The sequence below is a fragment of the Rhinatrema bivittatum genome, chromosome 7 (genome assembly GCF_901001135.1).
Source record: "Rhinatrema bivittatum chromosome 7, aRhiBiv1.1, whole genome shotgun sequence".
NCBI lineage: Eukaryota > Metazoa > Chordata > Amphibia > Gymnophiona > Rhinatrematidae > Rhinatrema > Rhinatrema bivittatum.
In genome coordinates, this window is record NC_042621.1 from 264,681,956 (window position 1) to 264,699,875 (window position 17,920).

General features: G+C 43.2%; 1 protein-coding gene across 3 annotated transcripts in view; it reads right to left on the minus strand.

Annotated features, from left to right (window-relative positions):
- The window catches only part of PPRC1 (PPARG related coactivator 1), a 139,015-nt gene that overhangs the window by 32,671 nt on the left and 88,424 nt on the right, over window positions 1-17,920 (minus strand). For all 3 annotated transcript variants that reach the window (XM_029610180.1, XM_029610179.1, XM_029610178.1), the window contains one exon: window positions 8,634-9,498. In XM_029610180.1, coding sequence (XP_029466040.1) covers window positions 8,634-9,498 — 865 coding nt within the window. The remainder of the gene's footprint in view (window positions 1-8,633; window positions 9,499-17,920) is intronic.

Consider the following 17,920-nt stretch of genomic DNA (forward strand, 5'->3'; position numbering starts at 1 on the left):
CATTCGGAAGGTGTAATTTGTGATCCCGTGCTTTTGAGTTGCAACACCGAAAAGGCTTCTGATAGAGTGGTATAGCCCTATTTATTTGAAAAGTTACATGAGTTTGGATTTTCTAGCAGAATGTTGAAATACATATAACCTTTATACACTAATCTGTCTGCCAGGATAAGCATTAATGGCTTTCTCAAAGATCACTTTAATTTACATAGAGGCACCAGACAGGGTTGTCCTCGCTCCCCTTTATTGTTTATTCTTTCTGTGGAGCCATTCATATGTAATCTTAAGAGTTCTCCTTTAATATATGTGGATATATGTAAGCAGGGAGCCTAACATCACTCTTGCTTACAGCTGACATTGCTCTCTAATGCAACAGTTTCACCTTCTGCTCTTATGTTATTCTCACAATAAGGGAATTATCTGGTTTTAAATTAAATTTGGACAAAACTAAAGAGTTAGATATAATGGGTAATCTCAGAGGTACCTGGTTAAACTTTCCAATTAAATAGGCCCAAGATCAAATTAGATACTTGGCTCTCAATATTCATAGGGAGCCTAAGTACGGGTTTAACATTATACCCGTGATTAAAAAATTCCAAACTAAACTTGAAAGCTGGAAGTTTCTTCTGCTTTCTTTTTTTATTCCACTTTTTTCAGCACTTCAAAGTGGATTACATTCAGGTACTGTAGGTATTTCCCTATCCCCAGAGGGCTTACAATCTAAGTTTGTACCTGAGGCAATGGAGGGTAAAGTGACTTGCCCAAGGTCACAAGGAACGACAGTGGGACTTTGAACCCTGGTCTCCAGGTTCATAGCCCACTGCTCTAACCACTAGGCTACTCCTCCACTCTTTCCATGGTTGAGCTTCCTGAATTATTATATCTAATTCAAATATCAACTTGGTTAATGACATATTTGGGCAATTTTTTTGGAAAGGGAAAAACCTAAGGAAGAGGGTGGTCTGGGGGTTCCAAATTTTTGATCATCTTTAGAGATTTCACTGAGGGTTGTGGGTGATTGGTTACAAAATCAAAATAACTTCACAGATTTGAAGATATATTCTGGGATTGTTTACACATGGAATAATAGAGACATACTGCATAGGTCAGTGAAAGAATTATCTTCCAAGATAAGATTCTCTATGTTTATATGATCCATCTTAAGGGCTTGTTGGAAGGTCCGCGATGGAGGTATGTCCCCTTTTTTTTGCCTCTTAATAATCAATACTTCAAAAAAAACCAAAAAAAAAAAACCACAGAGGAATTGGGTTAAGATACCCCTATATAAAATTGGGTTCTGAATGGTTACTGCAAGATTTTATCACTGCGGATACAATTGTTGTCCTTCCAGCAGTGTGTGGATCAACTTGGGTTTAGGCCATCAGACCATTTGTTTTACCTTCAAATTCAATATCATTACATATCTCTTATTACAACCACATTTACCAATCATCTTAATTTCTAGCTTTATGTCATGTCTGTTTAAACGTCCTAAAGGGTTACTGTCACATTTATACTAATTTCTGTATTTATATCAAGGGTATCAAACTGCTTACCAATTAACTCAAATGAGGCAGTCAGATTAGATATAGTCCTGGACAAAAAAGTTCTTTTGGACTCTCTCTCCCAAATGTTTGATGCCATAATCAATATTAATCTTAGAGAGCTTCAATACAGAACAGCACATAGAACATTGATATCTCCATTTCAAACATGTCGCATGAGGATTAACTAATCTCAATGTCAAATGTTCTGTACGAGGGGCCAATATGTTTCATTGTTTATGGTCTTGTCCTAAGATCTCACGATTTTGGGAAAGTATAACAATGCGTTTTTGATGGCAAACAAATCTTTGTCTTTGATCCCTTCCTTTGCTTTATGTTACAGACAACCTGGATAATTTTTGGGGAAATACTTTAGTCAATTTTTGATCAAATCATGCTGCAATGTGAAGTGCTGTTTTGCTATTCAATGGAACTTCCTATACTTGTGATGTGGAGAATACAACTAATTGAATTATTCATGAGGGAAAATACAGTGTATCAGACTGAATCAAAGACTCTGACTTTCAGAGTAAATGGGGTCCTTTTCATAAGACATTGTCAGAGGATACTCAGTCTTTATATCCTCTGATGAAATCCCAGTTGCCACATGTTTCTGCATTACAAGAAAATATATGTCAGACAAACTGTCTGTTAAATCGATCCTAGCATCTCTGTATAGTATTGCTTTTATGATTTTTTTCTTTGCTCTATTCGTTCACAATGTAGAAGGGTGGGTTGGGTGGCTAGTAGGGGGGTGAGTGAAGAAAAATGGTGAAAATTGGAGTGAAATCTGTGTTATTGCGTTTTGCTGTTTTCTTTCTAATAAAAATGTTTGGGGGGGGGGGGGGGGGAAGAGCTCCAGAGTAATCCAGAATTTTTTTTCTTTTCTTACCAGCACAGACTTCAGGCTCACCAGTCTAGTCTATAGTTTCCCAGATTCCCCCCCGAAGCTCTTTTTCAAAGACTGGCATTACATTGGCTACCCTCCAATCAGGTACAACAGGAGATTTTAAGAATATAAGAAATTGCCATGCTGGGTCAGACCAAGGGTCCATCAAGCCCAGCATCCTGTTTCCAACAGAGGCCAAACCAGGCCACAAGAACCTGGCAATTACCCAGATTACTAGTAACAGGTCTGCAATTTTATGTTTGAGTTATTGCAGAACTCTAGGGTTACCACCATCTGGTCTGGGTAATTTGTTATTCTTTAGTTCAGGGGTGGCCAGCTCCGGTCCTCAAGAGCCACAAACAGGCCAGGTTTTCTGGATACCCACAATTAATATGCATGTCCTTTTTTGGATTACAAACTGGCTAAAAGACAGGAAACAGAGAGTAGGATTAAATGGAGAATTTTCTCAGTGGAAGGGAGTGGGCAGTGGAGTGCCTCAGGGATCTGTATTAGGACCCTTACTTTTCAATATATTTATAAATGATCTGGAAAGAAATACGACAAGTGAGATAATCAAATTTGCAGATGATACAAAATTATTCAGAGTAGTTAAATCACAAGCAGATTGTGATAAATTGCAGGAAGACCTTGTGAGACTGGAAAATTGGGCATCCAAATGGCAGATGAAATTTAATGTGGATAAGTGCAAGGTGATGCATATAGGGAAAAATAACCCATACTATAGTTACACAATGTTAGGTTCCATATTAAGTGCTACCACCCAAGAAAGAGATCTAGGCGTCATAAGTGGATAACACATTGAAATAGTCGGCTCAGTGTGCTGCGGCAGTCAAAAAAGCAAACAGAATGTTGGGAATTATTAGAAAGGGAATGGTGAATAAAATGGAAAATGTCATAATGCCTCTGTATCGTTCCATGGTGAGACCGCACCTTGAATATTGTGTACAATTCTGGCTACCACATCTCAACAAAAGATATAATTGCGATGGAGAAGGTACAGAGAAGGGCGACCAAAATGATAAGGGGAATGGAACAGCTCCCCTAAGAGGAAAGACTAAAGAGGTTAGGACTTTTCAGCTTGGAGAAGAGACGACTGAGGGGGGATATGATAAGAGGTGTTTAAAATCATGAGAGGTCTAGAACGGGTAGATTTGAATCGGTTATTTACTCTTTCAGATAATAGAAAGACTAGGGGGCGCACTCCATGAAGTTAGCATGTGGCACATTTAAAACTAATCAAAGAAAGTTCTTTTTCACTCAATGCACAATTAAACTCTGGAATTTGTTGCCAGAGAATGAGTTAGTGCAGTTAGTATAGCTGTGTTTAAAAAAGGATTGGGTAAGTTCTTGGAGGAGAAGCCCATTACCTGCTATTAATTAAGTTGACTTAGAAAATAACCACCGCTATTACTAGCAACGGTAACATGGAATAGACTTCGTTTTTGGGTACTTGCCAGGTTCTTATGGCCTGGATTGGCCACTGTTGGAAACAAGATGCTGGGCTTGATGGACCCTTGGTCTGACCCAGCATGGCATGTTCTTATGAGATACATTTGCATACAATGGAGGTGGTGTATGTAAAATCATTGAGATCCTAAAAACCTGGCCTGTTTGTAACTCTCGAGGATCAGAGCTGGCCACCTCCGCTTTAGTTTTTTGTACTACTACATCTTCGAAGTTCATCAGATGATACACACTCCACTAATAGGCAACTAAAGGCACTAATCAATAGCAGACCATCTTTCAACATCAAAAGCAGTAGTAGGACAGCTTTAAAGATGCTTGACACATCACAATCTGCTTTGATCTCCCCGAGATTTAAATCATACCTAATGCTTCTGATCTTAGAGGTTTATTTTTCAGGCAATAATGTGTATTTGGCAGATACTAAAAATCTGTGTTTACTGGCATTCTCACAGCATGAATTACATTTGGCGGTACATTTTTAGGGGGATTCAATTTAATCTATTTATCTTTAAATTTTTACATCCTGTGTTGTGCAGTGTGTGGCTGGAGGAGGATGGGGGGAGGGGTCAGAGCGTATGGCTGAAGGGGCTCCCTCCCCAGCTCATACCTTCTTGTCTCATGCTCTTTCAGCTGCCAGGACTTGGACTCCCTCAGCAATGCTTTTTCTTTTGCCGGTGGGACTTGGACTCCCTACTGGCATACTCCCATGACATCTGGGTGCTGCTCCTAGCGCTGTCCCTAGACTTGCAGTGGCTGGATGACGACAGAGCAACTGCAAGGGAGGTCTATTTTTTTTTGGGGGGGGGGGTTTCAGTTTAAAACCCAAATTTCTCCCATCAGAGGTGTTCTAGTGGGGTTTTTCAGTTTTAACTAAAATTCAGAAGTCTTAATTGTACCCTAGCAATGTTGTACCTCACTTTTCCATAAAAGTGAGGTACAACAAATTTAACTGAACTTGTTAGTTTCCCCGATATGAAAATACACTTAGAATACTTTTTTGTTTTTTATTATAGCGTAGAGGGCACGTAAAAAGCGTGAACTGGGGTTGACTGGGTGATCTACCATAAGTGGCACAAGTATGAAGCTCAAAAATTAAGAGCAAGAGAAGATAATTTTATGTCGTCAGTATCTCTAAAGAAAACTAGGTTAAAAATATTACAATTACCCACATAGCAGATAAACGTAGTGTACATTCTTTTGTGCGAGTTAGTGTTTTAGAGATGATCTGAGTGAACTATGTACTTCTACACCAGCATTAACACATCTTTATTCAGATTGTTCTCTATGTTTATAGAGAAGGAAAACCCTGAAAATACTTAAGTCTTTGTAGACTGCTGTTTACCATTACTACCAGCTCTGAAAGAAAACTCCACCTTCCAGCACTTCCTGCCTCTCTTGCTCATGATGCTTTGCAAATCCAGTCATGCTGAACATTTCAGCTTAAAACAGTGTTGATTTAAAGAAAAAAAAAGAAGAAGTTGACCGCACCTCTCAGGTCTCTGCTACAAAACTGCCAACACTATTTCTGGTTCTATCCAGGAGTGGATATTCCCAGATGTCAGGTTACCTAGGGCCCAAGCAGCTTGAAAGAGAACCACTGCAACCTGTGGTGGGCCCGGCCCAGAGGAGAGTTGCATGAGACTCTGTGATGATCCCTGTCCTATGGTAGAGACCAAAGAGAGGTGGTGGTGGAAGACAGGCTTGGAGGAGCGATGGGATGGAAAAAGGATGGAGGGGGAAGAAAAAAATACCAACAATAGACAAAACAGTAGTAAAAAAAAAGTCCAAAAAAATAGACAAAACAAAAGTTACAAAGAAAAAGTACATTTTACCCTCTGGCTCTTAAAAAAAATAAAATAAAATAAATGTTAGCCAATACCCAAGTTTACTAAATATTTTCCACAACTGGCTTTGTCTCTAAAAGGAAGAAAGAATTTGAAATGAAGTTGGCCATAGAGGCAAAAACTCAAAAATTTTTTCAAATATATCTGAAGTGAGGGAGTGACTGAGGGGCTCTTAGGGAAGATAAGGCCATTGCAGAAAGACTAAATTAATTATTTGCTTCTGTGTTTACTAATGAGGATGTTGGGGAGATACCAGTCCTGGAGATGGTTTTCAGGGGTGATGAGTCATAGGAACTGAACCAAATCACTGTGAACCTGGAAGATGAGGTAGGCCAGATTGACATTGGACCAGATGGTATACATCCTAGGGTTTCGAAGGAACTCAAAATGAAATTTCTTATCTATTAGTTAAAATTTGTAACCTATCATTAGAATCATCCATTGTACCTCTGGCCAATGTAATCAATATTTAAAAAGGGCTCCAGGGGCTATCTGGAAACTATAGACCAGTGAACCTGACTTCAGTGCTGGGAAAACTATTCTAAAGATCAAAATCAGAGCATATAGAAAGTCATGGTTTAATAGCACCACAGTCAACATGGATTTGCCCAAGGGAAGTCTTGCCTCACAAATCTGCTTCATTTTTTTTGAAGGGTTAATAAACATGTGGATAAAGGTGAACCGGTAGATGTAGTGTATCTGGATTTTCAGAAGGCGTTAGGCAAAGTCCCTCATGAGAGGCTTCTTTGAAAACTAAAAGGTCATGGGATAGGAGGTGATGTCCTTTCGTGGATTACAAACTGGTTAAAAGACAGGAAACAGTAGGATTAAATGGTCAATTTTCTCAGTGGAAAAGGGTAAACAGTAGAGTGCCTCAGGGATCTGTGCTTTTCAATATATAAATGATCTGGAAAGGAATATGATGAGTGAGGTTATCAAATTTGCAGATGACACAAAATTATTCAGAGTAGTTAAATCACAAGCGGATTGTGATATATTGCAGGAGGACCTTGCGAGACTGGAAAATTGGGCATCCAAATGGCAGATGAAATTTAATGTGGAAAAGTGCAAGGTGTTGCATTTAGGGAAAAATAACCCTTGCTGTAGTTACATGATGTTAGGTTCCATATTAGGAGCTACCACCCAGGAAAAAGATCTAGGCATCATAATTGATAATACTTTGAAATCTGTTCAGTGTGCTGCAGCAGTCAAAAAAGCAAACAATGTTGGGAATTATTAGGAAGGGAATGGTTAATGAAACAAAATGTCATAATGCCTCTGTATCGCTCCATGGTGAGACAGCACCTTGAATACTGTGCACAATTCTGGTCGTCGCATCTCAAAAAAAAGAGATAGTTGCGATGGAGAAGGTACAGAGAAGGGCGACCAAAATGATAAAGGGGATGGAACAGCTCCCCTATGAGGAAAGGCTGTTCAGCTTGGAGAAGAGACTGCTGAGGGGCGGATATGATAGAGGTCTTGAACGAGTAGATGTGAATCGATTATTTACACTTTCGGATAATAGAAGGACCAGGGGGCATTCCATGAAGTTTGCAAGTTGCACATTTAAGATTAATCTGAGAAAATGCTCTCTCACACAACACACAATTTAGCTCTGGAATTTGTTGCCAGAGGATGTGGTTAATGCAGTTAGTGTAGCTGGGTTTAAAAAAAGTTTGGATAAATTCTTGGAGGAGAAGTCAATTAACTGCTATTAAACAAGTTGACTTAGGGAATGGCCTCTGCTATTACTGGCATTAGTAGCATGGGATCTTCTTAATGTTTGGGTACTTGCAGGTACTTGTGACTTGGATTGGCCACTGTTGGAAACAGGATACTGGGCTTGATGGTCTGACCCAGCATGGCAATTTCTTATGTTCTTATGTTGCCTATGGCCCATATCACAGAGCAAGTTTATTAGTTCATGAGCAGCTACTAGGCACAGTGGACTATATTAAACCTAACACTCACACAAAAGCATTAAAAGCAGAGGGTATAAGCCAATATAATGGATATTTTATAAATCTTGTAATTCAAATACTGCCTGAAATATCTCAATATCTGCCATAAAATGCAGAAAATGGGGAAGTATTCCTACCATTGTAAGTATGAGATGGAAAATGCAAGAATGAGAATAGTGAAGAATAAGGAGAGGTAAAACTGGTCATATGAGCCAAAATCAAACATCCATGTCTGACCAGGCATAAAGTTCTGTGGATAAAGATTCAACCTGCTTTTTGGGTGGCTCTGTTTCCCTTCCCTTGACTAATTCTGCGTCTCCTCTGATTGGCTTTGGTATTTTTTTATGCATATTTCTTAGCTGAAAAAGGGTAAATTGTGGCATATATTAACACATCTGCATTTTATATTTACAGAACATTTAGACCATATCATTACTTTAGGAGAGCAGAACCTTCAGCAGCCATAAGAGTAGAACTTCTCCCATCATTAAGGCACACTATGTGAAAGCAGTGATATGAAGGCCACATCTGTTGGTGAGGCACATTGCTGGAGGTCAAGTGCCTTTGATCACCAAGCAGCCAATGCTAAGCTTCACCTATAAATGCATTGCCTAAAATGCCTTCTTGCTGAGTTATAAAATCAAATTTAACACACTGTTTTGACCATGATCACTGTTTCTACTTGTTTAGTGCCTATAAATAAGCAAATGCAATTAGATGATCACTCAAAGCAATCCAACACCTTTTAGAAAGATATTATACACACGACTATATTCCAGTTTATACGAGGTGGGTCAGTTCAAGTTACTTTAAACCACAAGTAGATGTAGAATATTCTACAATACATACCCATTCCTCCCAGCAGCTCCTTCATGAGTTCATTTATAATATACACCCAAACAATACTCACCTATTCCTTCTCTTTGATGAAGGTGATCGTGACCTCGAATGGGACCCTCGGGATGAGGATGATGAAGATGACAATTTGCTGTCACTGTCCGAACAAGAACTGCATGAGCGACTAGTGTGGGCCCGCCTGCTCCTCCAGCTGGATGCCTGGGGGCTGGGCGAATGCCTCCGTTTCCTATAGCAGCGCAAAGACCTTTTAGAGGCTGAAGCATTTCCACGAAGGTTATGTGTCCTCCTCACCTCCACATCTTTGCTCCTACAGGGCGATGCCTCAGGAGACATTAATACTGACATTGGTTGGCTCATGCCCAACTTTGCATCATTGCTCTCACTAGTCCTATGATCCAGCTGGTCTGTGCAATTGTTCCTAACAGCATGTTCCCTTTGGTGACTGGATTTGTCTTCGCTGCAAGGAATCTGATTAGCAGACTCTGATGGGTACTCTGCAACAGCGACCTGCTTGTTCTGAAGCCTTTCCTTTAAGGACACAATGGGCTTGATAGTGATAGTCTGGTGATGCTTTATGTTCAGACGGGTTCCTCTCCCGAACTGGGCACTTGACTGTTGCGGTGCAGCTTCTGCCACTGGAAGAGCATCACTGACACATTTCTTGGTTTGTCCAAGCAAACAGTAATCATGATCTCCAAGCCCCACATGGACTGATGGGATGTCTGCAACGACTGGCAAATTTCTACGGATTTTGTTTTTAGGCAAAGGCTTGGCCTCTATGAGTTTAGCAGTCTTAAAGGCAGAGCAACCAATTCCTTCCTGAGGAGCTGCGTTGGGGGGTTTGGCCTTCCCCAGCAGAGAAGTGGCTGCTAGTGGTTTCCACAGTTGATGTGGCGGTGTTGCTGGAGGTGTTAGTCCTACAAGGCAACAGCAGCTATTAGTCTCATAAAAAAAGAACACAGTTTCATTAGGTCAAACTAACTAATCACCAATCATGTCAGTCAAATTTTGCTACAAACCTTTTAAGAAATAGTTGATTGTCAGCTTGTTATAAAGAGGAATATTTGTATTTGGCATATTAGAATCATCCCAAGGCAAATAGTCATTTGGCAGTAATACTTAAGTCTAAAGTTTTTCCAGTTGAAATAATTTGAAAGAATAAAGCATATGTAACTATATGGGAGCAGGTGGTTCTTTGAAGACCACAGTTCAGTCTTTCACGTATAGGTCACATGACTGCATTCAGCGCCTAAGTCTGAAGCAGAGACTTTGAAGCAGGTATCTCTGAAACACAATTTCAAGAGTCAGAAGTTTCTGTAACATTCAAAGGAGCCATTTTTGGAGACAAGCTCAGACAATGCTGCACTGGTCCCAGTGGCCTCCAGAGTTATGGAAGATGTTAACTCCCCTACAAAATCATCCCCAGTATTGTCCTTGACAATCTTCAAGATGAAGATGGACAGGCAAATTGAGGTCCTGGCACTGAGCTCAACAGTAATGTTTCCTCTAAGATGCATGTGTGCCCCACTGCACAGCATTTCTCTAGTGGCTACAAAGTCAGGAGGAGAAGCAGCTCTAGTTGCTCACTGCATGAAATCAGCAGGCAGGAAGCTGCGTCCTACCAGTTTTAAACATGCTTGGAATGCTGGCACTGAAGGTTCTGGAGTGGCCATCACAGTCTCCTGATCTCAACATCATTGAGCCACTTTGGTGAGAACTCAAACATGCAGTTCAGGCTAGACAACCAAAGAATTTGCAGGATCTGGAGGCTTTTTGCTAAGAGGAATGGGCAAGCTTTACTACATAAGAAAATAAAGGGCCTCATTCACAACCATCACAAAAAAAAAAACTGCAAGCTGTCATTGATGCAAAAGGGGGCAATATACAATATTAAAAACTAAGGGTATGCAAAACTTTTGAACAGGCCCATTTCATTATTTCCTTTATTGCTATGGTTTAATGATTGTGCTATTCTATGATACATAATAGTTTAACTTGAAACATATTAAAAACAACAGTTGTGTTTTGTCTGATCATTCATTTTCTTAAAATGCTACACATCTTATAAATTCTGCCAGGGTTCTGTACACTTTTGAGCACAATTGTATATACTTTTCTCACAGGACAGCAGGATGGTAGTCCTCACATATGGGTGACCTCATCAGGATGGAGCCCAATCACGGAAAACTTCTGTCAAAGTTTCCAGAACTTTGACTGGCCCCTACTGGGCATGCCCAGCATGGCACCAACTCCGCAGCCAGCAGGGGTCCCCCTTCAGTCTTCTTTTTTCCCGCGCAGCAGTAGCCTCGTGGTTTAGGAGCTCTGAAGAGATTCCTGACAGGAATTTTCCTCACGGAGTTAAACAAACTTAATTTGCCCCACAGGGGTCCCCTCCTCTAACTTTCTCAGGCCGCGGTACTCCGGTAAGTTTTTTGATCGTCTTTCGTCGATTACCGTCTAGTTTGGCCCTCGCGGCCTACTGGCCGTCGACCATACCGAGGCTCGATTTTTTTCTATGTCCATGGCGTCTGTGTTTCGTCTGTGCCCGGACTGTACTCGTACCATGTCTATCACAGACCCTCATGGAGTCTGTGTAATGTGTTTAAGCCGTAAGCATGATGTCCTGACTTGCACCAAAATGTGCCCTCCTGACACCAAAAGGTCGCAAAGCCAGAATGGAGAAGATGGGACTCCTCTTCCATGCTCACACCCCGACGCCATCCATCGCATCGACATCATCGGAACAGGCACCATTGAAGTCTCACCAGCATCGACCTCCATCCGGTGACCGTCCGCAACAGACGTCTTCACGGCCATTGACTCCCGTTACTCCCCCTCAAGATAGAGGGGATCGTAGGGAGAAACATCGCCATCGGCATCGTAAGTCTCGGACCGTCAAGGGAGCAAAATCATCGACCTCGTCACCGTCCGAGCCACTATCGAAGAAGCCCCGTCCAGGAATGGCACCGACCATTACTGCGACCGGGACATCGAGGCCACCCTCACCCGATCGGGGTTTGGGAGTCACGATTCCGCCTGTAAAGGTGGTCCCTCCGACTGTGCTTCCGCCTCCCTCTTCCGTCACGGAGCCGGGGCTGCTTGTTCCAGATCTCTGGGAAGAACTGGACCAGCTGGTCCAGGAGGCCGTCAACAAGGCGATGCAATGGCTGCAGGTTCCTCCAACACCAGCACCGAGAGAGGAACCGGTCACCGACCCGATTGCAGCAGCGCTGGCACCGCTGTTATCCCGGATGAAGGTGCTCATGACCGCCCTTCCACCGGTGATTCCCGGGTCTCTGATGGCTCCGGTGCACTCCCCTTTGACAGCTTCATCGGGAGGAGAAACACCATTCCGCATTCCTCCTTCGGGAGTATTGCCTCAGCCATCGATGCCAATTCGTCCCTCGCCACCGATTCATTCATCGGGGGCGATACGCACATCAGCGCCATCGATACCAGCACCGATTGCCTTCCAGGCTGTCCACGGTGCCCCCGGCGATTCCTTCAATTTTCTCAGAGCCTCAGCCGGGGCCTTCAGGTATTCAACCCCCTTCTCGTCCTACAGGTCAGTCTGCTGATCCTTATGACACCTGGGGTGATGATACTTCCACAGACACCGATGACCTACCTTCACCTCCCTCTCCTACTGAAAGTAGAAAGCGTTCTCCTCCAGAGGACCTTTCTTTCATCAATTTTGTGAAGGAAATGTCTGAGCTGGTCCCTTTTCAGCTTCAGACTGAGCAGGATGATAGGCACCAGATGATGGAGCTTCAATTCCTGGATGCCCCTAAAGTGATCACTTCTATTCCCATTCATCAAGTTCTTCTTGACCTCCTCAAAAAGAACTGGGAAAACCCTGGATCCATTGCCCCAGTCCATAGAAAAGCTGACACTACCTATTTAGTACAGTCAGCCCTCGGCTTTTAAAAATCTCAGCTCGACTACCAATCAGTTTATTTATTTTATTTATTTATTTAAGTTTTTTTATATACCAACATTCAAGACAGAAGTCCCATCATGCTGGTTCACAAGGAACAGGGGTGCACAATATAATAAACTTTACAATTTGAACAATAGTGCAGAAAAGCAGTTACATGTAACAGGGAAACAATAACTTGGATTAAGAAGGAAAAAGAAGATCAGATAATTATATATGTAAATGATAACATTGTAAGAGGTGGTTATTAATGCTATAACTAGCGAAGCATGATGATTGAAGGGAGTTAAATGATATTGGAGTTAGGAAAGGCTTGCGTGAACAACCACGTCTTGAGTCTTTTCTTGAAGGTTGAGATGCTAGGTTCCATTCTAAGATCCGGGGGAATGGAATTCCATAAAGTTGGACCGGCTGTGGAGAAGGCCCGATCTCTTAGCGTGATGTGTCTGGTGGTTTTGGTTGAAGGTACTTGAAGTGATCCCTTGTAAGCATCTCTTGTCGGTCTTGTAGAGTGGTGTAGTCTGAGGGGGATATGGAGATCGATTGGGGCTAATTGGTGGATATTTTTGAATATGGTGAGAATGGCCTTGTAGATTATTCTGAAGTGGATGGGCAGCCAGTGGAGGCCCATCAGGATAGGGGTTATGTGTTCTCTTCTCCTGGTGTTCGTGAGTATACGAGCGGAGGCATTTTGGACCATTTGCAGTGGCTTGGTGTGTGAAGAGGGGAGACCAAGCATGATGGTATTACAATAGTCCAGCTTTGCAAAAATGATTGATTGTAGAATTGTTCTAAAGTCATGTGTGTGGAACAGAGGTCTTATTCTTTTCAGCACTTGGAGCTTATAAAAGCAGTCTCTGGTGGTTTTGTTGATGTTAGCTTTCAGGTTTAGGTGATTGTCAATTAGAACTCCTAGGTCTCTCACTTGTGTAGTATTTGGTAAGGTAGGATGAGTGTGTGTGAGGGAACTGTTTTCTGGTGTGATGAGTAGAAGTTCTGTTTTTGATGAATTTAGAATCAGGTTGAGACTTGTGAGAAGCTGTTTGATATTTTGGAGGCAGGTTTCCCAGTGAGCCAGTGTTTTTGCGAGCGACTCCTTGATGGGGATCAGGACCTGAATATCGTCAGCGTAGAGGAAGTGTTTGAGATTGAGGTCAGTGAGAAGTTTACATAAGGGTAATAGATAAATGTTAAACAAGGTAGGAGACAGGGAAGAGCCCTGAAGGACTCCTACTGACACGGGGTGAAGAGAGGATTCTTTATTATGAATCTTCACCTTGTATCCTCTGTTGCTGAGGAAGGTTCTGAACCATGACAGGGCAGTGCCTGAAATACCTATGGCTGTTAGTTGGTTGATGAGAAGGGAGTGATTGACCGTGTCAAATGCAGACGACAGGTCGAGTAGGATCAGAAGGAAGGCTTGTCCTTTGTCTAAGCCTAGGATGATGTGGTCAGTCATAGAGATGAGGAGGGCTTCCGTGCTTAAGGTTTTACCGAAACCGTATTGTGATGGGAATAGTAGGTTGTTGTCTTCAAGGTAGTTAGAGAGTCGAGAGTTTACCAATTTTTCCATTATCTTGGCTATGAAGGGGAGGTTAGCTATCGGTCTGAAGTTGTTCGGATCAATAGGGTCAAGATTTGGTTTTTTGAGAAGGGGTTTAAGTGAGGCTAGTTTAAGGTTGTCAGGGTAGAATCCTTGTGTGAGGGAGCAATTTATGATATCTGCCAGTGTTTTGGAGATAGAGTCTGGAATTGAGAGAAGTAGTTTAGTTGGGATGTGATCTGAAGGGTGAGAGGAAGGTTTCATTTTCCTTAGAATTCCTTGGATTTCAATGGATGAAGCTGCATCAAGTTCTTCTAACCGAGTGTAGTTGATTGAGGGTTGGGGAGTGGTTGGTGGATCAATGGGGTTAGTGGGGAACTGAGCTAGAAGATTGTTGATTTTGTTGCTGAAGAATAGAGCTAATTCTTCCGCTTTTGATTGAGCTTGGTCATGTGCAATCTCTGGTTGGTTTAATTGTGTGAGGTTGGCTACATAGCTGAAGAGGGCTTTAGCATCGAATACGAGGTCGTGTATCTTCGAGGCGTAGTAGTCCCTCTTGGATCTTAAGGTGCTTGATTTGTATTGGTGCAGTGATGATTTGTAGATTGAAAGGGTGTTGGTTCCTGGGTTTTTGCGCCATTTAGCCTCATTTTGTCTTAGTTGGAGTTTGAGCTTTCTTAGTTCTGAGGAGAACCAGGGCTGTCATTTGGAAGAATTCTGGTGTGGTTTTTTTGTAATTGTAGGGCAATACTTGTTAGCTATAGTTTCGGTGATGGTATTCCATGATCGAAGTGCTGAGTTCGGATCTGTAAGGTCCAGTTGGTGTAATTGTGGTGATAGGTGATTGTTGAGGTCTTCTGGGGAGCAAGTTTTCCTGTAAGTGAAGGAGGGCGAAGGAATGCAAGCCGGGCTAGTATCTTTTATAGAGAATGAAGTTGTTATGAGGTAGTGATCTGACCAGGGACCTTAGTGCAATTTGGGATAGATAGGGGCTTGATGGCAGCGTTAACGAAGATCAGGTCTAACGTGTGGCCGGCTTTGTGGGTAGGTTTGACGACTAATTGAGTGAAGCCTAGCGCTGAGAAGGCTGTGAGTAGTGTTTCACAGTTAGGTGATGGGTTGGGGTTATCAACGTGTAAATTGAAATTACCTAGGATGATTCTACCACCTAGGATGATTCTACCACCAGTTGAAATCACCTAGGATGATTCTAATCACCACCAGTTGAAATCACCTAGGATGATTCTAATCACCTAGGATGATTCTACCACCAGTTGTGGTAGAATCAGCTCAAAAGAAAGCAAAAAGGACGAAGCCTCACTCATCTACCCCTCCTGTTAAGGAACACAAGTTCCTAGACAATATTGGTCAACGAGTGTTCCAAGGGGCCATGCTCATCTCCAGAATTGCTGCTTACCAGCTGTATATGACCCAATACAATAGAGTCATTTTCAAGCAGATACAGGACTTCTCTGAAACCCTGCCTGATCAATTCCAAGAACAGCTTCAAATCCTTGTCAACAAGGGGTTTGAGGCAGGAAAGCATGAGATAAGAACAGCTTATGATATCTTCGACACCTCTACTAGAGTTTCTGCAGCTGCCATTTCAGCAAGACGATGGGCCTGGCTCAAATCTTCTGACTTTCGGCCAGAAGTACAAGACAGGCTGTCTGACCTGCCATGTGTAGGAGACAATCTGTTCGGTGAACAGATCCAGCAAATAGTTGCTGAATTAAAGGACCATCATGAGACCCTTAAACAGCTCTCATCGATACCTTCCGACTTCCTCTCAAGACAGCCCTTTAGGAAGGACTCTAAGAAGTCATTCTTCCATCCAAGAAAGTACTATCCTCCACCAGCAAGGTCCCAAACTACAAGGCCTTCCCAAAAACCTCAGCCTTGCCAGACCCAGAAGCAAAAGCCACATGCAGCTCCCCAGCCAGGGCCTGCTTCAGGTTCACTGGGAGGTCGATTGTGCCACTGTCACAGCATGTGGCAATCAATCACAACCGACCAGTGGGTGCTAGCAATCATTGCTCAGGGTTACCACCTAAACTTTCTTGCTCTTCCACTGGACTCACCACCTCTGCAAGCATGGATAGTATCTGACCATTCTGTCCTTCTGGAGCAGGAGGTTTCCCTTCTTCTCCAGTTAAGAGCAACAGAACCCATCCCTCTCTCGCAGCAAGACCTAGGGTTCTATTCCCGATACTTTTTGATCCCCAAAAAATCCGGGGGAGTTCGTCCAATTCTGGACCTACGTGCTTTCAACAAGTACCTACAGCGAGAAAAGTTCAAGATGGTAACCTTGGGCTCGCTTCTACCTCTTCTGCAAAGAGGAGACTGGCTCTGCTCTCTAGACCTTCAGGACGCATACACACATTGCGATAGCTCCAGCTCATCGCAAGTACCTCAGGTTTCTAGTAGGCCCAAAGCACTATCAATACCGCGTGCTTCCGTTCGGACTAGCATTGGCACCACGAGTCTTTACCAAATGTCTCGTGGTTGTCGCAGCTTCTCTCAGGAAAGAAGAAGGTGTTCACGTCTACCCTTATCTGGACGACTGGTTAATCAGGGCTCCAACCCAGCGAGCCACTCTGTCATCCCTCGATTTGACCCTACACACTCTTAATTTCTCTAGGATTTCTCGTCAATTACGAAAAATCCTATTTAGTCCCATCTCAAATCTTGTCATTCATTGGGGCAGACTTGGACACCTTGCAGGCAAAAGCCTTTCTACCTAAAAAACGATCGCTAACCCTCATGTCTCTCGCTCACCAGTTGCTGTCTCATCATACAGCAACAGCTCGCCAATTCTTCATCCTTTTAGGACACATGGCGTCCTCAGTCCATGTCACACCAATGGCCCGCCTGGCCATGAGGCTCATGCATTGGACTCTGAGGTCACAATGGAATCAAGCTCTTCAGCCTCTGTCGACCATTGTCCACATCACCGACTCACTCTGTCTCTCACCTGGTGGAAAGATCACAACTATCTCCTCCAGGGACTGCCCTTTCAGGTGCCAGATCCTCAACTCATTCTCACCACCGACGCTTTCAACCTCGGGTGGGGAGCCCTCGTGGACAATCTACAGACACAAGGGTCTTGGTCTCCAGGGGAAGCCAAACATCAAATAAACTTCCTAGAACTTCGAGCAATGCGATATGCTCTCAGGGCTTTTCAGGAACGCCTGTCAAATCACGTCATCCTGATTCAGACGGACAACCAGGTGGCCATTTGGTACATCAACAAGCAGGGAGGCACAGGCTCCTTCCTTCTGTGTCAGGAAGCTGCGCAGATTTGGGCGGAAGCGCTCTCCCACTCGATGTACCTCAGGGCCACCTACTTGCCGGGGAGTGGACAATGTCTTGGCAGACAAACTGAGTCGCATCTTCCAACCACATGAGTGGTCTCTCAACCCCTCGGTAGCGAACTCAATCTTTCACCAATGGGGATACCCCCAGACAGACCTTTTTGCGTCCCCTCAGAACCACAAGGTGGACAATTACTGCTCCCTCATTCAGAGCGAGCGCTCTCAGCTCAGAGATGCATTCTCCCTCTCGTGGGCAACCGGTCTGCTCTATGCATTCCCTCCACTTCCTCTTCTTTCGAAGACTCTTGTGAAGCTACGTCAGGACAAAGGAACCATGATCCTGATAGCACCTCACTGGCCACGCCGAGTGTGGTTTCCCATACTCCAGGATCTCTCCATCCGCAGGCACATTCCCTTGGGAACGGACCCGCGTCTGATCACTCAAAACGACGGATGCCTACGCCATCCCAATCTTCAGGCCTTGTCCCTGACGGCATGGATGTTGAAAGGTTAATCCTTCAACCACTTAACCTTTCAGATTCAGT